This window comes from Myiozetetes cayanensis, unplaced genomic scaffold, assembly GCF_022539395.1.
Source record: "Myiozetetes cayanensis isolate MyiCay16 unplaced genomic scaffold, myiCay2020 scf3, whole genome shotgun sequence".
Classification (NCBI taxonomy): Eukaryota; Metazoa; Chordata; class Aves; order Passeriformes; family Tyrannidae; genus Myiozetetes; species Myiozetetes cayanensis.
The window spans coordinates 19,741,022-19,757,266 of NW_026087521.1; the positions used below are offsets into that span (position 1 = coordinate 19,741,022).

Genomic DNA, 16,245 nt, shown 5'->3' on the forward strand with positions numbered 1-16,245 from the left:
ATAGTCTATCTGGTTACTAATTAGCTCCGTATTTGTTAAATTAGCATCTAACAATCTTTTCAGTAAGAGGACAAATCTGCTGCTGCAAAAAACTAAGACAAAAGTCCAACACTCGATTAATATATGAAAATGCCACACACCACCTACACTTTTAAAAGCTATATTAAATAAATTTATTTGCTATGATAACAATTAAAACAGCAATTGACTATAACTGACTAAAAATTTTAAGTATAAATACAAATTCTTTAAAAGTTACAATAAAAATGAAAATTAAAGATTTAAAAATAAAAATCCCAATGAGGTATTTATTCCTTTATTATTTACCTTTTCCTCCTTGCTTATGGAACTGTATCGGGCAATTCTTTCCATTCGACCTACATACACTGCACAGTCTCTCTCTATCTCTTTCAGTTCTTCAAGTGAAAAAATAACTGAAATCCGGGGAACAGGTATATCTGACCAACATATATAATGCTGAAAAATGAGAAATTTCCTTTTAAATACATTTTTTAAATAACAAAATTTTATATTATGTACTCACATTATATATTTCTTCTAGACACTGACACAAGTCTCTATACGGGATCTAAAATTTTTTATAAAAATCATTGGTTTTAGCGTTTATATCATTCAGTGTAGGAGGCAGAGGTACAATGTTCCACAACTTGGATCACAGGTCAGATTCTCAGGGTTTTGTCTTTACAGGACTGGACAGGAATCTAAAATGCAATACATACATTTATACTAATCATGTTCTAAACATCTCAAATTTCCTTTTCTGAATATCCAGATTAACCTGAGCACAAGTAACTCAGCACTGAATGCATCTCTCCTGTCAAAAGTTACGTTTTATTCACTTACATTCCCCACAGATCCCCAGTCAGTAGGAAACGCCTGGAACTAACACACACCTACAGGAGAGAGCTCCACACAAGGCATAACTGTCAAAAACACGGTCAGTACACACCTCAGAGTACCTATTCTTTAAATATTTTAGCTCTTTCTACTCCACCTCAACACCCCTAAATCTCTAAAGCTGCTCTACTCAGTGCAGAAAAAGGGTAACTGAGCTTGGGAAAAAAAAATTTAGGTTGTGCACAAGCACACTCACACTGGATTCCCCTGCCTACTGGTAAGAGCCAGAAGATGGGATACCCAGAGGTGTGTTCCTGGGAATGTATCAGACCAAGCATATATCAGACCAAGCATGTGTCAGAAGGCAAGAGCCAGCTCTTGAGGGTATTGTTGAAAAATGATGAAATGTTCACTGTAACTCTCAGATGGAAGATGACTGAGCCTGGGTGCCACATGACCTGGGGGGAATGTTTACCTATTAAGATGCTGTGTTAGTGACTGATAAAGCTGTAAATTATTATGGAAACGATGGCTGACACTTCTATAAAAAACCCAGTTCTACTGGCACAAGAGTCATGGTTTGGGAATGCTTATGAGAGCAGGCTCAGGAGAACTAGCAGAGAGACATCTCACTCTTGAGGTATTAGGTTTATACCTGATACTAGATAGCTGATAATGAGCTGCTCTGCTCTGTCAAGACTCTGGTCTTAGAAGGAAAGAGAATATTAGTTACCTGAAAACGAGTGCCTATTGACTTTAGACACCTCTCTGGTTGTTTCATTTTTTAGACACATAGAGAGAAGAGGGAAGACACAAAGTAGTTTAACACGTTTTTCTTATCAAAAACAAGACTTGTCGTGCAAAATATGAATGAACAGAACTACTTAAGTGCCTCTTGGAAATGTAATGATGAAGCTGGAATACAAGAGCTGTGCAGAACTGAGTCAAGACCTGGTAAGTGAGGCAGCTTTGAACCAACAAGTAGTGTGAGTTGTGTGAGAAGTGGAATGCCCTTGCTTGGGCACCTAAAACATTTCTGCTTTTAATACAAAGAAAAGTAAGAAATACAGCATGTGCACTGGATATGATAAATTTGATGCTGTTAAAATTTATATTTCTGCAGTGAGGTGTTAGCAAGTAGAGTGGATAATCATCTCACAAGTATCTGAGAGCAAGTAATTGCCTTTCATCAATCAGCATCTTACTTACGCAATACTGGTTTTCAATAACAGAGTGAACTTGATAAAAACCTAGAAACTTCCTTTAAAGAGACATGATTCTCAATGTAATAGGAAGGAACCAACCCAAAACTTACCCTAGGACAGCACAATTTCAGCAAGTTTATGGTTTTCCCACATATGTATACATCATTAGCAATATGTTTAAGAAATACAGGGACACAATCTTCTACTTCTTTTGAAATCAAAACATAACCATGAGTCCAGTAATGTTTATCTACATGACAAAAACACGAAAGCATATATTTTAGTTATTTAATTAACAGCACAAATCATATAAATTGTAAATGCTCCATATATATACTGTACCTCTGAAACAAAGATAATCCTCATTCACCTGGATCATAAATTCTCCATAAACATCTCTGAATACACCACTGTATACCCAATCATAGATAAATCTAAAAAAAAATAAAATTGTACAGGAGTGAAAGTCAATCCTCCTTCCTTCTTGTTTTTATTAGAATCAAGCATTTTCTATAGTCTTTAAAATACCAAAAGACACAAGCTATAGGCAGGATAAAAAATCAGCAATTAAGCGCTGTGACACTGATATTTAAATATACACAGAGGAGACTGTGGCTCTACACTCTTCTTAAATCATTTTTATATAGAACATTTCAGTGATAATTAGTTTTGGTGAAAGAACAGTGCCTTAATTAAAACAATCTTTTAATTTCTCTGTATCAATTTACTAAGCACACATAAAAAATGTATAGAAATCTTTGCAGCACATCAAGAGCACAGAGAGAGATAAGCAGAAAGGATTTGTTTTAAAGAGAGGTAATTTCTGCATGGAAAAACTAAAAGGATATAAAACAAAGATGCAACACCAAGATGTCCACTTTTTCTGTGGACATAGAGGCATTTTTAATATATACTGAATAATGAAAACTCCTATTTTGGAATATTTATTCATGCTTTCTCATATTTTCTATGTGTGAAACCAAAGTTTTGAAGAAATAAAAATACATTTTTTTTCCACTCCAATCTGAAGCTATAGATAAAAAGGCTCAGAGCTCCTTGAAGATAATATTTTTTTTCTTACTAACACTGCTTCTAGACATTGAGTGTAACAAAGAGAAAGCATTTAACACCACAACCACTGTTTGTTTTTACAGGTTGTAAGTAAAAAGTTATGAACTTCTGAAGTATTAAATCTGATGTTTCTATGATTTATTTGAGCAACAACTTCTATTATTTAATTTCTTTCAGGTTAACAAATGAATGGGATAACACTCTCTGCAGATAATGGAGTCCTCCTTCCATGGCAGCCTTGATCATATGATTGATGCTTTAATACATATCTGCACAAATTTAGGAATGAATGCAGTAAGTATCACATACTAGTAAGCACACTTTCAAATTGTTTTAGATTCTTTGTGATGCCATGAAATCCTGCCATTGGTATTTCAGAAATGTGACTTCCTTCTATAAATAGGGCAGAAGCTGTGAAGATATTTCAGGGAGTCTTCTGGTAAATCTGAAATTAAATTTCTCTGAAGATCATTTTATGTAGAAGGAAGGAAACACAAGAAGGGTGGCCATGAGAGGAGTCCTAAATTTAGAGCATTTTGACAGACTCTATTCTCTTTCTAAGTATCATTACATCTATTAAGTAACATTGTAAACTGATGATGGACTACAGCTGTATTTCCTGTAAACAGCTATTAAAAAAAAAGCATCTCTTCAGAAGTCTATAAACTAGTAAATTGATATGCACTGCTTAACAAAACTGTTGCAATCCAAGGAACTCTACCTCCTATTATCATCTGGTTACAACAGATATTTTATTCATTTTTGCTTACTAACAAGCCCAAAACAAAAAGACAGTGGAAATAAGCATGAATTTTCCCAGTTTGTGCAACAAGAAGAGAAACTTGTCAGTTGCCATTTTCAGGATTTTACTACAGGTATGAGGGGAAAAAAAAAGGTTATCTGAGTCTTACATTCCAGTATGAATTTCCAGGACCAGCAACAAGAAAGAAGTCTTATTTACATGTATTTATTTACTAATCTAGTCACACATACAACCCTTATATTGTTACTGAGCTGAAAAAAAAAAGGAAAGAAGGATTCAGCAAGATTAATTAATTTTAATATATATTGCAGATAGAGACACTTTTTTTCTAAATTTTAAAAGTCATTGTTAAATGGGCAGTTGTTCACAAGATTACCAATTTGTAACTCCTAAACTCAAATTATGCAGAGAACAGTACGGACATACCTTGTGTATGGTTCACAGCTCGTCTTCAACAGAGACAGCAGAACTGGATAATGTTCATTGCTACAGTTGTTCAGAGCCTCCTTGTACAGATATGAAAGCAATTTAACACCCTAAAAAATTGAAAAACAGCCTAACGTTAGGCAGCAAACTGCACCACAACTTTAATAACAAAAGGTTCGTAAAGACTTGGCTTTACATGGTCCACTAGACACAGAAGCCAGGGTTCATCTCACTTTCTCTATTTATCTGCAATTAAGATCACTATACCTGAGCGAGTTACCTCAAGCTCACTTTATGGTCACTAAAGAGAAACAAGTATGTTTAGAGTTGGATTCATGTGACTAGAATGAAACAAAATGCTCTAAGGCTTATTTTGGGCCCTTGTGTTTACTTTAGGAATTGAAAACACAGGACAAAATTCCAAATTTTTAAGTACCTGAAGAAAGATAACAGTATTTTAATTGAAATCCAAGGTCATAACTTTGCTAGCAGAGAGACCAAGGCTCTCTGAAATGTAACCAAGTTACATTTCATCCAATATAACTTTGAAGAACATTAACACTGTAACACAAACCAAACATAAAAACATCAAACTAAAAATCACCGTAGGAAATGAAGCACCAGCTCCACCACTGATCCCCAGTGTGGTTGTTCCTATGCCACAAAGTTCAGCTAAATACCTAAAAAACAGGATTAAAACATACATAAAAATTTCAACCAGAAGTTTCTTGAGATCACAACGATGAACTTTGCTGAAATGGAATATCACACAACCATATTGTATCTGCTGAATGATAAATGGGATAATAAAGAAACTGAATATAAAGACCTTACATATTTCCCTTAGAATCTTCTAGACTTAAAAAAATAGAGGAAAAATACTGATAGACTAAATAAGAATGCCCATTTACTATGTTCTCTTAGAGTGTATATGAATAGACTGCATTTTTTCTGCTACAAAAAGCTTAAACATTTAATATCATTCTCTTACCTCAACTGACGACCTAATTTTCTGAAGAGAAAGCTGATTGTTAGAAGACTTAAAGTAGGAGGTGTTGACAAAACACAGGCTCGGTAATATTGAAGATACTTTCTCAGCCCACTTGTGAATGCCTAGTATCAACAGAAAATATTTAAAGTCTTCCTGTGAAAGTTGTTAATGGTTTATCAATGTCTCACATCAATTGCACCAGCATCAAAACAAACCTTTTACTTAAATAATGGCAGTCTGTGTCTCTCAGTAAGAGAGACTTGTACACCAAAGTAAGGGGAAAGTGAGGGTCCATGCAACTTCAGACATTCCAATTAGCCAGATGACCCCTCTATACTCTTTACACGTCCAGTGCACAAAACCTGTACCCACACACAGTATAATAAAGCATCCTGGTTCAGCTTCTTTGAATTGCCCTTTGAAGAGTTCCTTGTTCTCTGGAACACAAACCTAGGTAAACTTGTTTCCTTACTTTTATGCCTGAATTGGATACTGGAAAAAACTCACCTAGAACTTTTTCTAAGGAGACTTTCTTAACAGAAATTGAATAACATTTCTGTAAATCAAATATTCACAATAAAAAAAAAATCATAACTAATCTTAACTTAATTCTATGCACTAGAAGGAGATTAAATAACCTGATATTACATGGAGTATGTACAGCTCAGCATAATATACAGAGGACTGACAGGGAAAATCTGCACTTAATTTTGAACAAAGAAAAAGTAATTAAAGCTATTAAATACCATATTTCTATACTTCAGCTTTTCATTTAAAAAAACAAACATTTTTTAGATATATACACACACATACTATTAAGAAACTTCTTGTATTTTAATTTTATATATCTTACTGTAGAAATATGTAATGTCTTTAAAACATCTAAAAATTATATTCCTTTAGTCCACAACACAACAACATGACTAAACAAATCATGCTTCAGGTAAAACATTATACTGCATATTTCAGTGCAAGCAAGCCCTAAGCACAGAGACTTGTGATTTAAACATAGTGGCACTGTTCACTACCAACCTGGGAAGGAGTATTATACTTAAAATACTACAGTTATATACTTAAGCTTATTATACTTAATATACTATAATTTTGCGAATGCAGAAATTCCAGCTTTACACAAAATTCTAATTTACCTTTTAATTAGAAGTTACCTTCTACACCTAAGATAATTGGCCCATTAAATCTAGAGAATTTAATGCAATTGTTTTACCTGAAACACAAGTCCTTTGCTGTACGAAGAATCCAAAACTGGCTGAAGAGAAAAACGACTCAGTCGTGTGTAATAGGTTCCATACTCTGCAACTTCTGCCAGCAGGTTGTGCATTGTCTCTGGTGAAGTTCCAGATACATATACCCCCTCCTTTATCACAAATGTCTGAGCAGTCTAAAAGAAAACAGTGAGAAAAAAAGGCAGATTGAAGTATTTCATAGCTGTATTCGGACTTAAAATAGCAAACAATTACACACAAAAATAACAGCAGACAAATTTTCAGTTTAGATAATGTGGTGACTGAGACTATATAGCTAGGACAGTGAGATTAACATTAAATTGTAGCAAAATTTCAGGAGTATGACTGGTATCATCAAGTATACAGAATAAGACTCATTATCTAATTCCTTAAAGAAAATCCAATTTACAAAACTATTTACACACCTATTTTCAAGTATTCATAAACCTATTTTCATTTACAGGACTACAAATACTCTTGGCCTACTGCAATAACATAATTACTGCAATATATAAATACTGCTTTATCGCCATTAGGCAATACTCAACTTTTTAACACTCTCCACAACTGCAAGATCTCAACAGAAGTAAATGCATAGAAGAGGAAACCTCTATGAAGAAAAAAAAAAAGATTTGACTAAGAAGCACAGCTAAAAATCATCCATACCTGATTGAGTGAAAATGTAGTGGATACCACACCAATGAGGACATTCAAGACATCCTTAACCAGTTCGGGTTCTTTCATCAGCACAAGCTGAGGGAGCTGAAGTACAGTATTACTGAACAGTTGTAATTCCCCTTCTCGAAGTTTGTAAAATTTGTCAAAAGCTTCTCTCCCTGCTTCAGTAAGATATGGTTCCTCTTTTTTACCTGGTGGGCTGTGTCAGAGTAAACAACATTACAAGTTGATCATGTGAAAAGAAAGAAATATCTCTCATACAGAAAAAAAAGCATTTCAGAATTTTACACAGAATTCCTTATAGAAAAGTTACTTGTAATATAGTACATTTTTAAGGGAATATACAGTGAAACTGTAGCTCAAACTCAGGAGAGTGAAGAAATAGGTAGGTAATTTGAACATCAGTTCAGTGACAGAATCCTTGACAGAGAACTACCAGCTGCTTTTGTGGCCTTCCCTGATGCAGGTTTCACATTAGGAAAATGAGGTCAATATATACCAGATTTCCATGGTTCATTTATTAGTAATATTCAAATAAATTAAAGAGAAATATGCTCAAAATACTAGAATGAACTTTTATGAAAACATTTTAGCTCTTCCCAGCAAAGATTACTCTCCCCTCCAAAACAATTTCTCCTTCAAATTCTTCCAAAAATTCTGAATTCTGGTAGCAGGTATCACACAAAAGCTGTCAGGTATACGGACTATACCTAAGACCCTTACAGTCTAAATGGTAGCAAGAAAAACTGTCTTGTATTAGAAACAAAGCTCAAGTGGGCTTTGAAAAATCAGATTAGGGCACTTCTGAGTTTCTGAGCTTCTCAGGCTCATACTGTATAACATTGCAACTGCACATCACTGGATAACTACTTAAATAACTTAAAATTACAGAAAACAGAGAGAGCAAAGTTTCTCCAAGAATCAGGCACACCACTGCCCATCAGGAATGTAAGGAAGATACCTGCCATACCTGTCTTTTTTTTTCCCTTCCATTTTAGGGAAGCCAGGAAGACTTAACAGGACTGGATAGACCCTTCTCTCAAGAGATGCATTTTCTACTCAACAGCCAAAAGAACTACAAGTCTAACTAGACCATGAAGAAATCTGTTTTAATAATTTGTTTTGGTTACAGGCAGGGAAAAGGAATACAATACTCTACAAGACTGGGAGATATGGGTTTAATTTTTCTGCTGCTCTACAATTACCACTTTCTCTTTTTAAACTGAAAATGTGGAATCATTTTAGACTGAGACAAATTGCATAGCACATAAGAACTCAGAATAGTTAGAAAAATGTTGCATTTCACATAAACAGCAAGTGTTTTCATAATCCCTTCAATTTTTGACAAAGTTGATTTTATCTCTTCCTATAAAATCGCTGTACTCAAAGAACTAGTTTGTTGACACTGCACCACCTTTATTCCTTTATCCCTATTAATGCAGTATATTGAATTCTGCAAATTAAATACACATTTCTCTATTTATACTGAGGTAATTTGGAACTAAGATGCCATACACCTTCACACATTTGCATACAATGCATAGTAAGTTTGCCAGTCAGATCAAACACATACTATCCAATTCTTTCCCAACATCTTCGTTTGCTGGGTCCATATGTAAGCACTGCATCCCACAAGTCTATGTCTGGAGTCATGCTCGGCTCTGACTGAGAATCAGGAGTCAGATTGGATGCTGACTGGAATCCCTCATCTTCTGACTGATCTATACTTTGGGGAACCTGTCAGAGAGAGTTCAAATGTTAGACATGAAAATACTTTACTGAAGCTAATAAAAAAGATGTTCTGTTATCATTCATGACTGAGTGACTCTGTGTGACCCAACCTGTCTTACCTACCCTCCCTTTATATCAATTTTAAGTGTTCACTGTAAGCACTCTTTTCATTTGATGAGTCTCTCCAAGTATTAATGCCTATACATAAAATGGCAATCACAGTAAAAATGGAAAGAAAGAAAAACCTGAAAGTTTATCTAGCACTTCTATGAGAATAAAACAGCAAAAATATTTAGAATGGACAGCAAAGGGGGAAAAAAAGATACAGCAGAAACTGTACACACTGAAAAGGTAAAAGGACAATAGGAACTAGGACACTCAATGAAAAAAAACAGAAAAAAAATCATTTAAGATAAAACAAGCCAAGACAAAAATACAGCAAGTTAGGTACTGTAAGCTGAACAGCAAAGCACCTACATTCAGGCAGGAATGCTGATGCAATCAGTCTGAGCACTAATAAGTAAGCAACAATGCAGAGGAATTCAACAGACACAGCAGGTAAAAATGGAAGCAAAAGATTGCTAGGGTGGGGAAGGCACAGATACAGCTGATGGCTTAAATTAGTAAAGCCTGTGGCCACATGGTGGGTTTTGACTCAGCTATAGGACAAGACTACTGCTTTTGTAATCACACATCACTGTATCCAAAAAGCTTATCTGCTTCTCTGCAGAGGAAAGAATCCCTGCTCCATCTAAAATTCCAGTGCTCTATGACTCTATCACAAATTAAACCACTACCTACATTTTAACACATAGTTTCAAAGTGGCACAATGAAAGCATGCATACACTCATAAGTCCAAAACAAATGATACTGTACTTTAATTGCAAGTCCAGACAAATCTGCATTGTCAGGCACTGGTGGCAAATCCAATTTGATGTCCATATCATATGTACGGCTGTGGACAAGGGCACCGAAGAGGGAGACCCGTGTCTCTTTCTCAAACTTGTCCCCAGCAGGGCAGCTCTGTGAGAACAGCCCTATGGCAGGGAGTCCAGTGCCAGGGGCCGCCTCCATTATCTGAAGCGTCTTTTGAATTGTGTCGTTGAACTGACATTCTTCATTTGTTATCAGAGACTGTATGTCAGCTTCAAACACACTCACATCATAATAGTCATAACCCTGGTATTTGACATTTCTCCCAACATATTTGTTGTTCATAAAATAGTCCTTTTTTTGTGGTACAAGCTGGGGAGGGCCTGTTCCAGCAAGTTGTACTAAGAGATCCAAGACAGAATTCACTTCAGTAAATGGTAAGCATTCAGCTGTTTCAAGTTCCTCTACAAGATTCTCCAGTCTGTCTGCTTGAGCACCCAGGCCACCAACTCTCAAGTTGAAAGACAGCATCAAAATTTTGTTTTTCACTGGAAGTCTGGAAATGTTTGATTGCAGTTTACGAGCCTCATCTTGAAAAAGGTTTATGAACAGGGCATTATAAGCAACCCTTTTCAGATTTTGCTTAGCCCTTCTCTTGCTGATCTTCTGCCTGCCCAAGTGAACTTTCCATGGCAAACCTGTCAAGTGTGCTTCACACAAATCATTGAACAACTGTGTGATGCTCTCCATTTCAAATCAAATTGTCGGGTTTCAGCAGTTACTGTCAGGGTCTCTGATTTCATGTGAAGACCTGAAAAATATCAGGAAAAGGAAGAAACTCATAACATGTATAAGAAATTGATGAGTACGCTTTAACTTAAACTGAGACAGCCCAAATCGAGCAAACTGACCCAGCAGATATTTAGGACACGAGCTATAAAAACCACACCGTAACTCTGATCACAAGTGAAGTGATGGTGGAGGAAGCTTAATTCCAAACGCCTGATTTTGGTCGGCAGACTGATACAGAAGAGAGAAGGTTACTCTGATCTAATACAGGATTCCTGTGGGAACACCTCTCCCTTTTCCCAGGAGAGATGCCCCCGGCAGCGCCCTCGGCAGCAGCTGCGGGGCCGCGCAGGGCGGTGCTGGCGGTGCGGGGCCGGCCGGAGGGCACCCGCCATCCCTGGCGCATCCGAAGCACCCACCGAGGAGATGCGGGGGTGCCCCGGAGGAGCTGCCGGGGGGCTCACCCTGAGCATCCCGCTGGGCCCGAGCACGGCGCGCTAGGCCCTCCTCGCTGCCCGCCATCAGCACCGCCCGCGGGGCTGTCCCCCATGCCCAGCCCAGCCCTTCCCGCCCCGGCGCTCCCCGCCCGGGCCGTACCTGCGGCGCTCCCGGGCCAGCGGCGGGAGCGGGATGGTGACACCGCCTCCTTGCCAGCGCCGCCACGTCACCCGAGCGCGACGGGACCGCCCCGCGCCCGCCGGGAAGGGCCGCGGCTCGGCGGGAGCGCCCCGGGCCCGGGCAGGGCCGGCGCCGCCATCCGGCCCCGGCACCGCCGAAACACAAACCGCCCATTCGAACAGTTCGCGATTTGTAAGCCATTCCTGCGATACTCACGTTTAACGTTGTCAGCTGACCGAAAAAAAAAAAAAAAATCAACACACTGGTGGCCACAAAGCAACGAACAGCCCCTGTCCCGAGCGCCAGAAGGCAGCTGCATCCTTCTGGAGCATTTGCCAACAAACTCTACCACCAGTACACTTTTTTTCCTCCTTAATTCATATTTATTAAAGGTCTTATAAAAATACATATCAAAATACAACATACCATTCAAACACTAGAAATTCAGTTGAACAAAGTCAGGGAAAGGGGATTTTGCAGAAACTTCTCAGAAAATGCGTTTTCCTTGGGAAAAAAAAGGCAGGCATTCAGGGGAGAGAGAGGAAGAGAGAAGAATGAACCAACAAATCTCCTTTAAGGAAAAGTTTTGAAGCTGAAGTTTGGCCTTTGCCCAATTTCCAGCTTAAAAGTAAATACTTTTTTTAGAGTTCAAAGTTAAGTTTAAAGAAATTCTGAACTGAAACAGACCATTTCATGTCCATTTCATCTCTCATTTGTGAAAATGTTTCACATGACTTTTCTTTTGAAAAAGATTTTAATTTCAAAATGTTCAAGAAGTCATTTCCCATCCTGCGATATCTGAAAACCGGAAGAAATGAGAAGGGAAGCACTAGGAACAACTAAAAAAAGAGAACTGCAAAACCAAATTTAGTTATTTGAATTATATAAAATTGATCCCAGTAGCAATACTAGTATAAACATAATTTGAAGTGTTTGAAATCAAAAGGTCACATTATTGAAGTCATGATCACAGAAAAGTGCTCTTGGAAATGATCCCTAAATCATATCTGGAATGCTGCAAAACAAGACATACTATGGTTATTGCCTTGGGATGTTTGTTTAATTTTGAGAATTTACATGATGTAGCCTTAGGCCGCTACCAAATCTCTGGGGGCTTGAGCTTTTTATTTGTTATGTAGACAATTTACTTTTGAAAGGAAGGCAGAGTGAAGTCCTCATATTCTCCTTTTCTTCTGCTTTGTAAAATGATTCTGAAGTCAATTTCTTGAAATCCCATCCTTCACTGAAAAGAACAGCAGTTAATAAAGCCAGTTATTAATCAAGCTCATACCGCAATTCCTGACCCCATAAGAACATTTTTATTGGAACCAGACCCCTGGTCTTGGCCATTTCTGAAAGACAGAAGGCCATTTTCTTTTAGAGAGATATGACCATCTTTATAATTGCTTTTCCTGCTGAAAAATACAAGTCATTCAGCAGAGAAACATTACTAGACAAGTATGCTTGAAAACACATATCCCTGCTTAGCCTGATTCCTATACAAATGCAGTGCCTGATCCTCAGCTCTTTGTGACTGCACTTGCAGCATGACTCATCTCTACTGAGTTACATGAAGTTATTTGTGGACAAGTTAAATGTATAAAAATATCACCTGGTTTGGCAGTATATTCAGAGAACACATTAGCAATCAGAGCCAGTGCACAGTCAGTTATCCATTCTTTAAGTACACAATATTTTGGTACTTTCATTCGAGAATTCTGGAGGAACAGTATTCAAAGTCTGAATGGTACTGTTATGCTATGAAATTCGGTGCTTTCTGGCTCAAGTGGCAGAATTAGAAGCATTCAGAGTTTCAACATTTTCACATTAGATCAGCCTGGTCCCACTGACTTTAATATCCCACTGACTTACAGGACCCAGCTGTATTTTATAAAATTTTCAGAAACTTGCATATATTATTAAGAATTAAAGATAAAACCAGACAACTTACCTGAACACTGAAGCATTTTCCATTCCTGCTGAAACTGGTCTCTTAATGTTTTGATTTTATTTACTTTTTCTTGGGTAGGAGGTACATAAACTCCAAAGTGAGGTGGAGAAGCACCCACTAATGCTTTGGCTACACTCTGCAATAATTTTATCTCTGTGTCCTACTTAGGAAGAAAAATAAAATTCCCCTGTGAACCAACCTCTCTTTGTTTCAGTGATACATGAAATATTTTAAAACAAACTTTTATAATTATAGTGCTAGTAGCAAGAATGAGCAACTTTCCATTTTCAAATAAAAGTGTGTCAAAATAGAGTTTTTTCTGAAAAAGTTAAAGTTTCTTTCAAATAGAGAAAGAATTGCAGTTTTCCCTTTATGATTGAAAAGAAATAATGCTGGGCTAGGGACAGAAAATGTTATGAGGGAAGGGGAGCATGGAGCCCATTTACTTCATGAATCATTTATTTTCTATGAGTGGAAAATAAGTGATATATTTTGCTTCATCAAGAAGTGACTCTTTTGTACTTCTCACACTCTAAATCAATATCATGTGCTTGCAGAAATTGTATTTTGAAATGTTGATAGCATATGAAGACTATATTTGGAAGACTGTAACCCTATTTTATTTTGAAGAGATAGAATATCTTTTCAATTATGCTAAAAAGCCAAACATATGCATTACAAAATCCCCACACATTACATAATCCTGTTATGGAGCTACCTGCAGAATAACAATATAAAAGTGTCACGATTGTTTTTTCAATATGTATACCTAACTTCCTTTTAATGTCTGAGTTTACACTTCAGAATATCAATAGTTCTCTCATTTCATACTCCTAATTAGTAATGTGTAAATATTATGTATGTGTAACTATTTATGTATACCTATCAAGATACAAATTATTTTAGCTTAGATAATTTATGTATCAGCATTGTAAATTAAAACAAATTATTTATTCTGTAGTTTTCTCAAATGTTATGTCAAAATCCACTTAACTGGCAGCTTAATTAATAGCCTGGTTTTAATTGGATACTTGCCGGGGAACAGATCAGAATAAGCATATGTGAATAACTGTTTACTGTTTCTCGTTAAAGAAGAACTAGAAGGCATAAAAGCAGTCAAAAGTTACTGTTTCACAGATCACACAGAGAAACAGTGCTACTCATAAACACAGGATGCTGGAGAGGCCGAGAATATAAACTGAGTTCTCTAAGAGATTAGACAAATTCATGGAAGATATGCTCATTGGCACTGATCACTGGTCTGGATACAGCCTCCAACTTCCTACATTTAGATACTCATAATGGGTAGCATGTTGAAAAAACTAGACTAGGGAAAGATCCATATGTTCTTTACTTTCTTTCCATGTTCTCTACCAGAAACAAAGCTGGGGTAGACTGGCCCTCAATTCTATATTATGACAATTAAGTTCACTTGAAGGATATGTGCCATTCTGATTTATCTTCTGCACACTGGAAGTTGTTGTTGTGACAAAATACAGCATAGGGGAGAGGAAATTTAGCGGTCCATGAAGAACAGGACAATGGGCTGCTTTCAATTATATTTGATGGAAAGAGGCCAGATGATTTAACAGACAGTAAGTGCCTTTTCAGGAGACAACTCTGAGCTGTGAATCCCAGATGGATGGAAGTTGTGGCAAATTGTCAGAACAGCTATGGTCTACAGACAAGACAGGCTTGCATTCATGCCCCGGCCTCTCCATCATGCAGGCTGCCTAAAGCTCAGTATGCATCCGTGTCTTGCTTTGCTCTCAAGACAGAAACAAACTTGGGCAGTTTGCACGCTGAACTCTGGGATGCCAGAGAAAAGATGGACACAGCCAGTATTTTCTCCTGGGCAGCTTGACACTGTTCATACCAGGCATACTGCTGCTGGATTTGAATTCTGTGCCAGACACTTTGAAGTACCACAGCTCAGCACCACTTCTTACCTTGATCACAGCAAAAATTCGAGACTCAGCTAATCCTTGTAGTAAAGCAAAAAGCAGAGAAATCCCACTTATTTCAAGGTTCCTGTTTGGTCCAACAGCTATTACTGTTAGGTTTGGCTGATAACTATATGCTACAGGAAGAATGAATCCAAGTACAGCAGAAAAGAAGTCATTTCCTTCAGCATCCTTGAACAACAACAAGAAACTCTTTAGCACAAATGTAAAGTCTCAGATTCTCAAATATAAAACAAAACAAAAAGGTGAATCTCAGAAAGCTTTTGATTGACCTAGGAAACAGGATTCTGATCTATTTTTTCCAGTGGCTTTTGTATCAAGCATGCAGAGTATAATTTTTTCCTTAGTGTCTTCGCACTGTAACTCTGCCTTCCTGAACTGCAGTAACTACAGAATGCTTCCTCAAACCTACGCATTCTAATGTTCTCTAAAGCTTGGTGAGGGAGTAGTACCCTGGCAAGGGCAAGAAAAGGAAACATTTTTAGTCCAAACTGGAGTAATTCTCAGTGTCATTTTATGAATTTGTAAATATAATCTATTATTTGTTTAAAAAGCTTTTCTCCTATGTTGTTTCCAGAAAGTGAATCTTACCTCTTTCCAGTTTAGAGAAATATAGTGTTTGGAACTGGTCTTTCCAGACTGTTCTTTCTCACAGATATGTATGATAAGCACTTTTCTGTAAATAAAAAAACACACCTCAGTATTTAACCAACATCTCCCAATGCGGTAAAAATATATTTTCTTTCATCATTCTTTAAATACTAATTCATAACACAGGAGGAAACAACTATTTTCATTACAACATGCCAAAATGTAAGCAACAATTAAAACTGAAATCCTTTTTATGGTATTTTTAAAAAGAGGATTAAAGAGTATGGGCAAGTCACTTTTAAGAAAAAGGGGAAGTGGGAAAAAAGTTATATATAAGAAAAGATAACTTTCAGCAAGGAACTCTGCATCAGCAGTATATGCCTCCTGCAGTTATAGGGAAGATACACTCTATATAATTAATAATTGCCTTATTTTTTACTTTGTATCTGCAATACCCTATTTTCAATAACAATTTAAATTTCAATTAATAT

General features: G+C 36.9%; 1 protein-coding gene across 1 annotated transcript in view; it reads right to left on the reverse strand.

Annotated features, from left to right (window-relative positions):
• TUBGCP6 (tubulin gamma complex associated protein 6) overlaps positions 1 to 16,245 on the reverse strand; it is a 42,435-nt gene that overhangs the window by 11,735 nt on the left and 14,455 nt on the right. Inside the window, 13 exon segments of the mRNA XM_050325013.1 lie at positions 328 to 477; positions 2,174 to 2,313; positions 2,406 to 2,497; positions 4,324 to 4,433; positions 4,928 to 5,003; positions 5,315 to 5,436; positions 6,540 to 6,713; positions 7,225 to 7,435; positions 8,810 to 8,973; positions 9,845 to 10,652; positions 13,196 to 13,359; positions 15,149 to 15,334; positions 15,755 to 15,839. Of these exon segments, the coding sequence (XP_050180970.1) occupies positions 328 to 477; positions 2,174 to 2,313; positions 2,406 to 2,497; positions 4,324 to 4,433; positions 4,928 to 5,003; positions 5,315 to 5,436; positions 6,540 to 6,713; positions 7,225 to 7,435; positions 8,810 to 8,973; positions 9,845 to 10,652; positions 13,196 to 13,359; positions 15,149 to 15,334; positions 15,755 to 15,839 (2,482 nt within the window).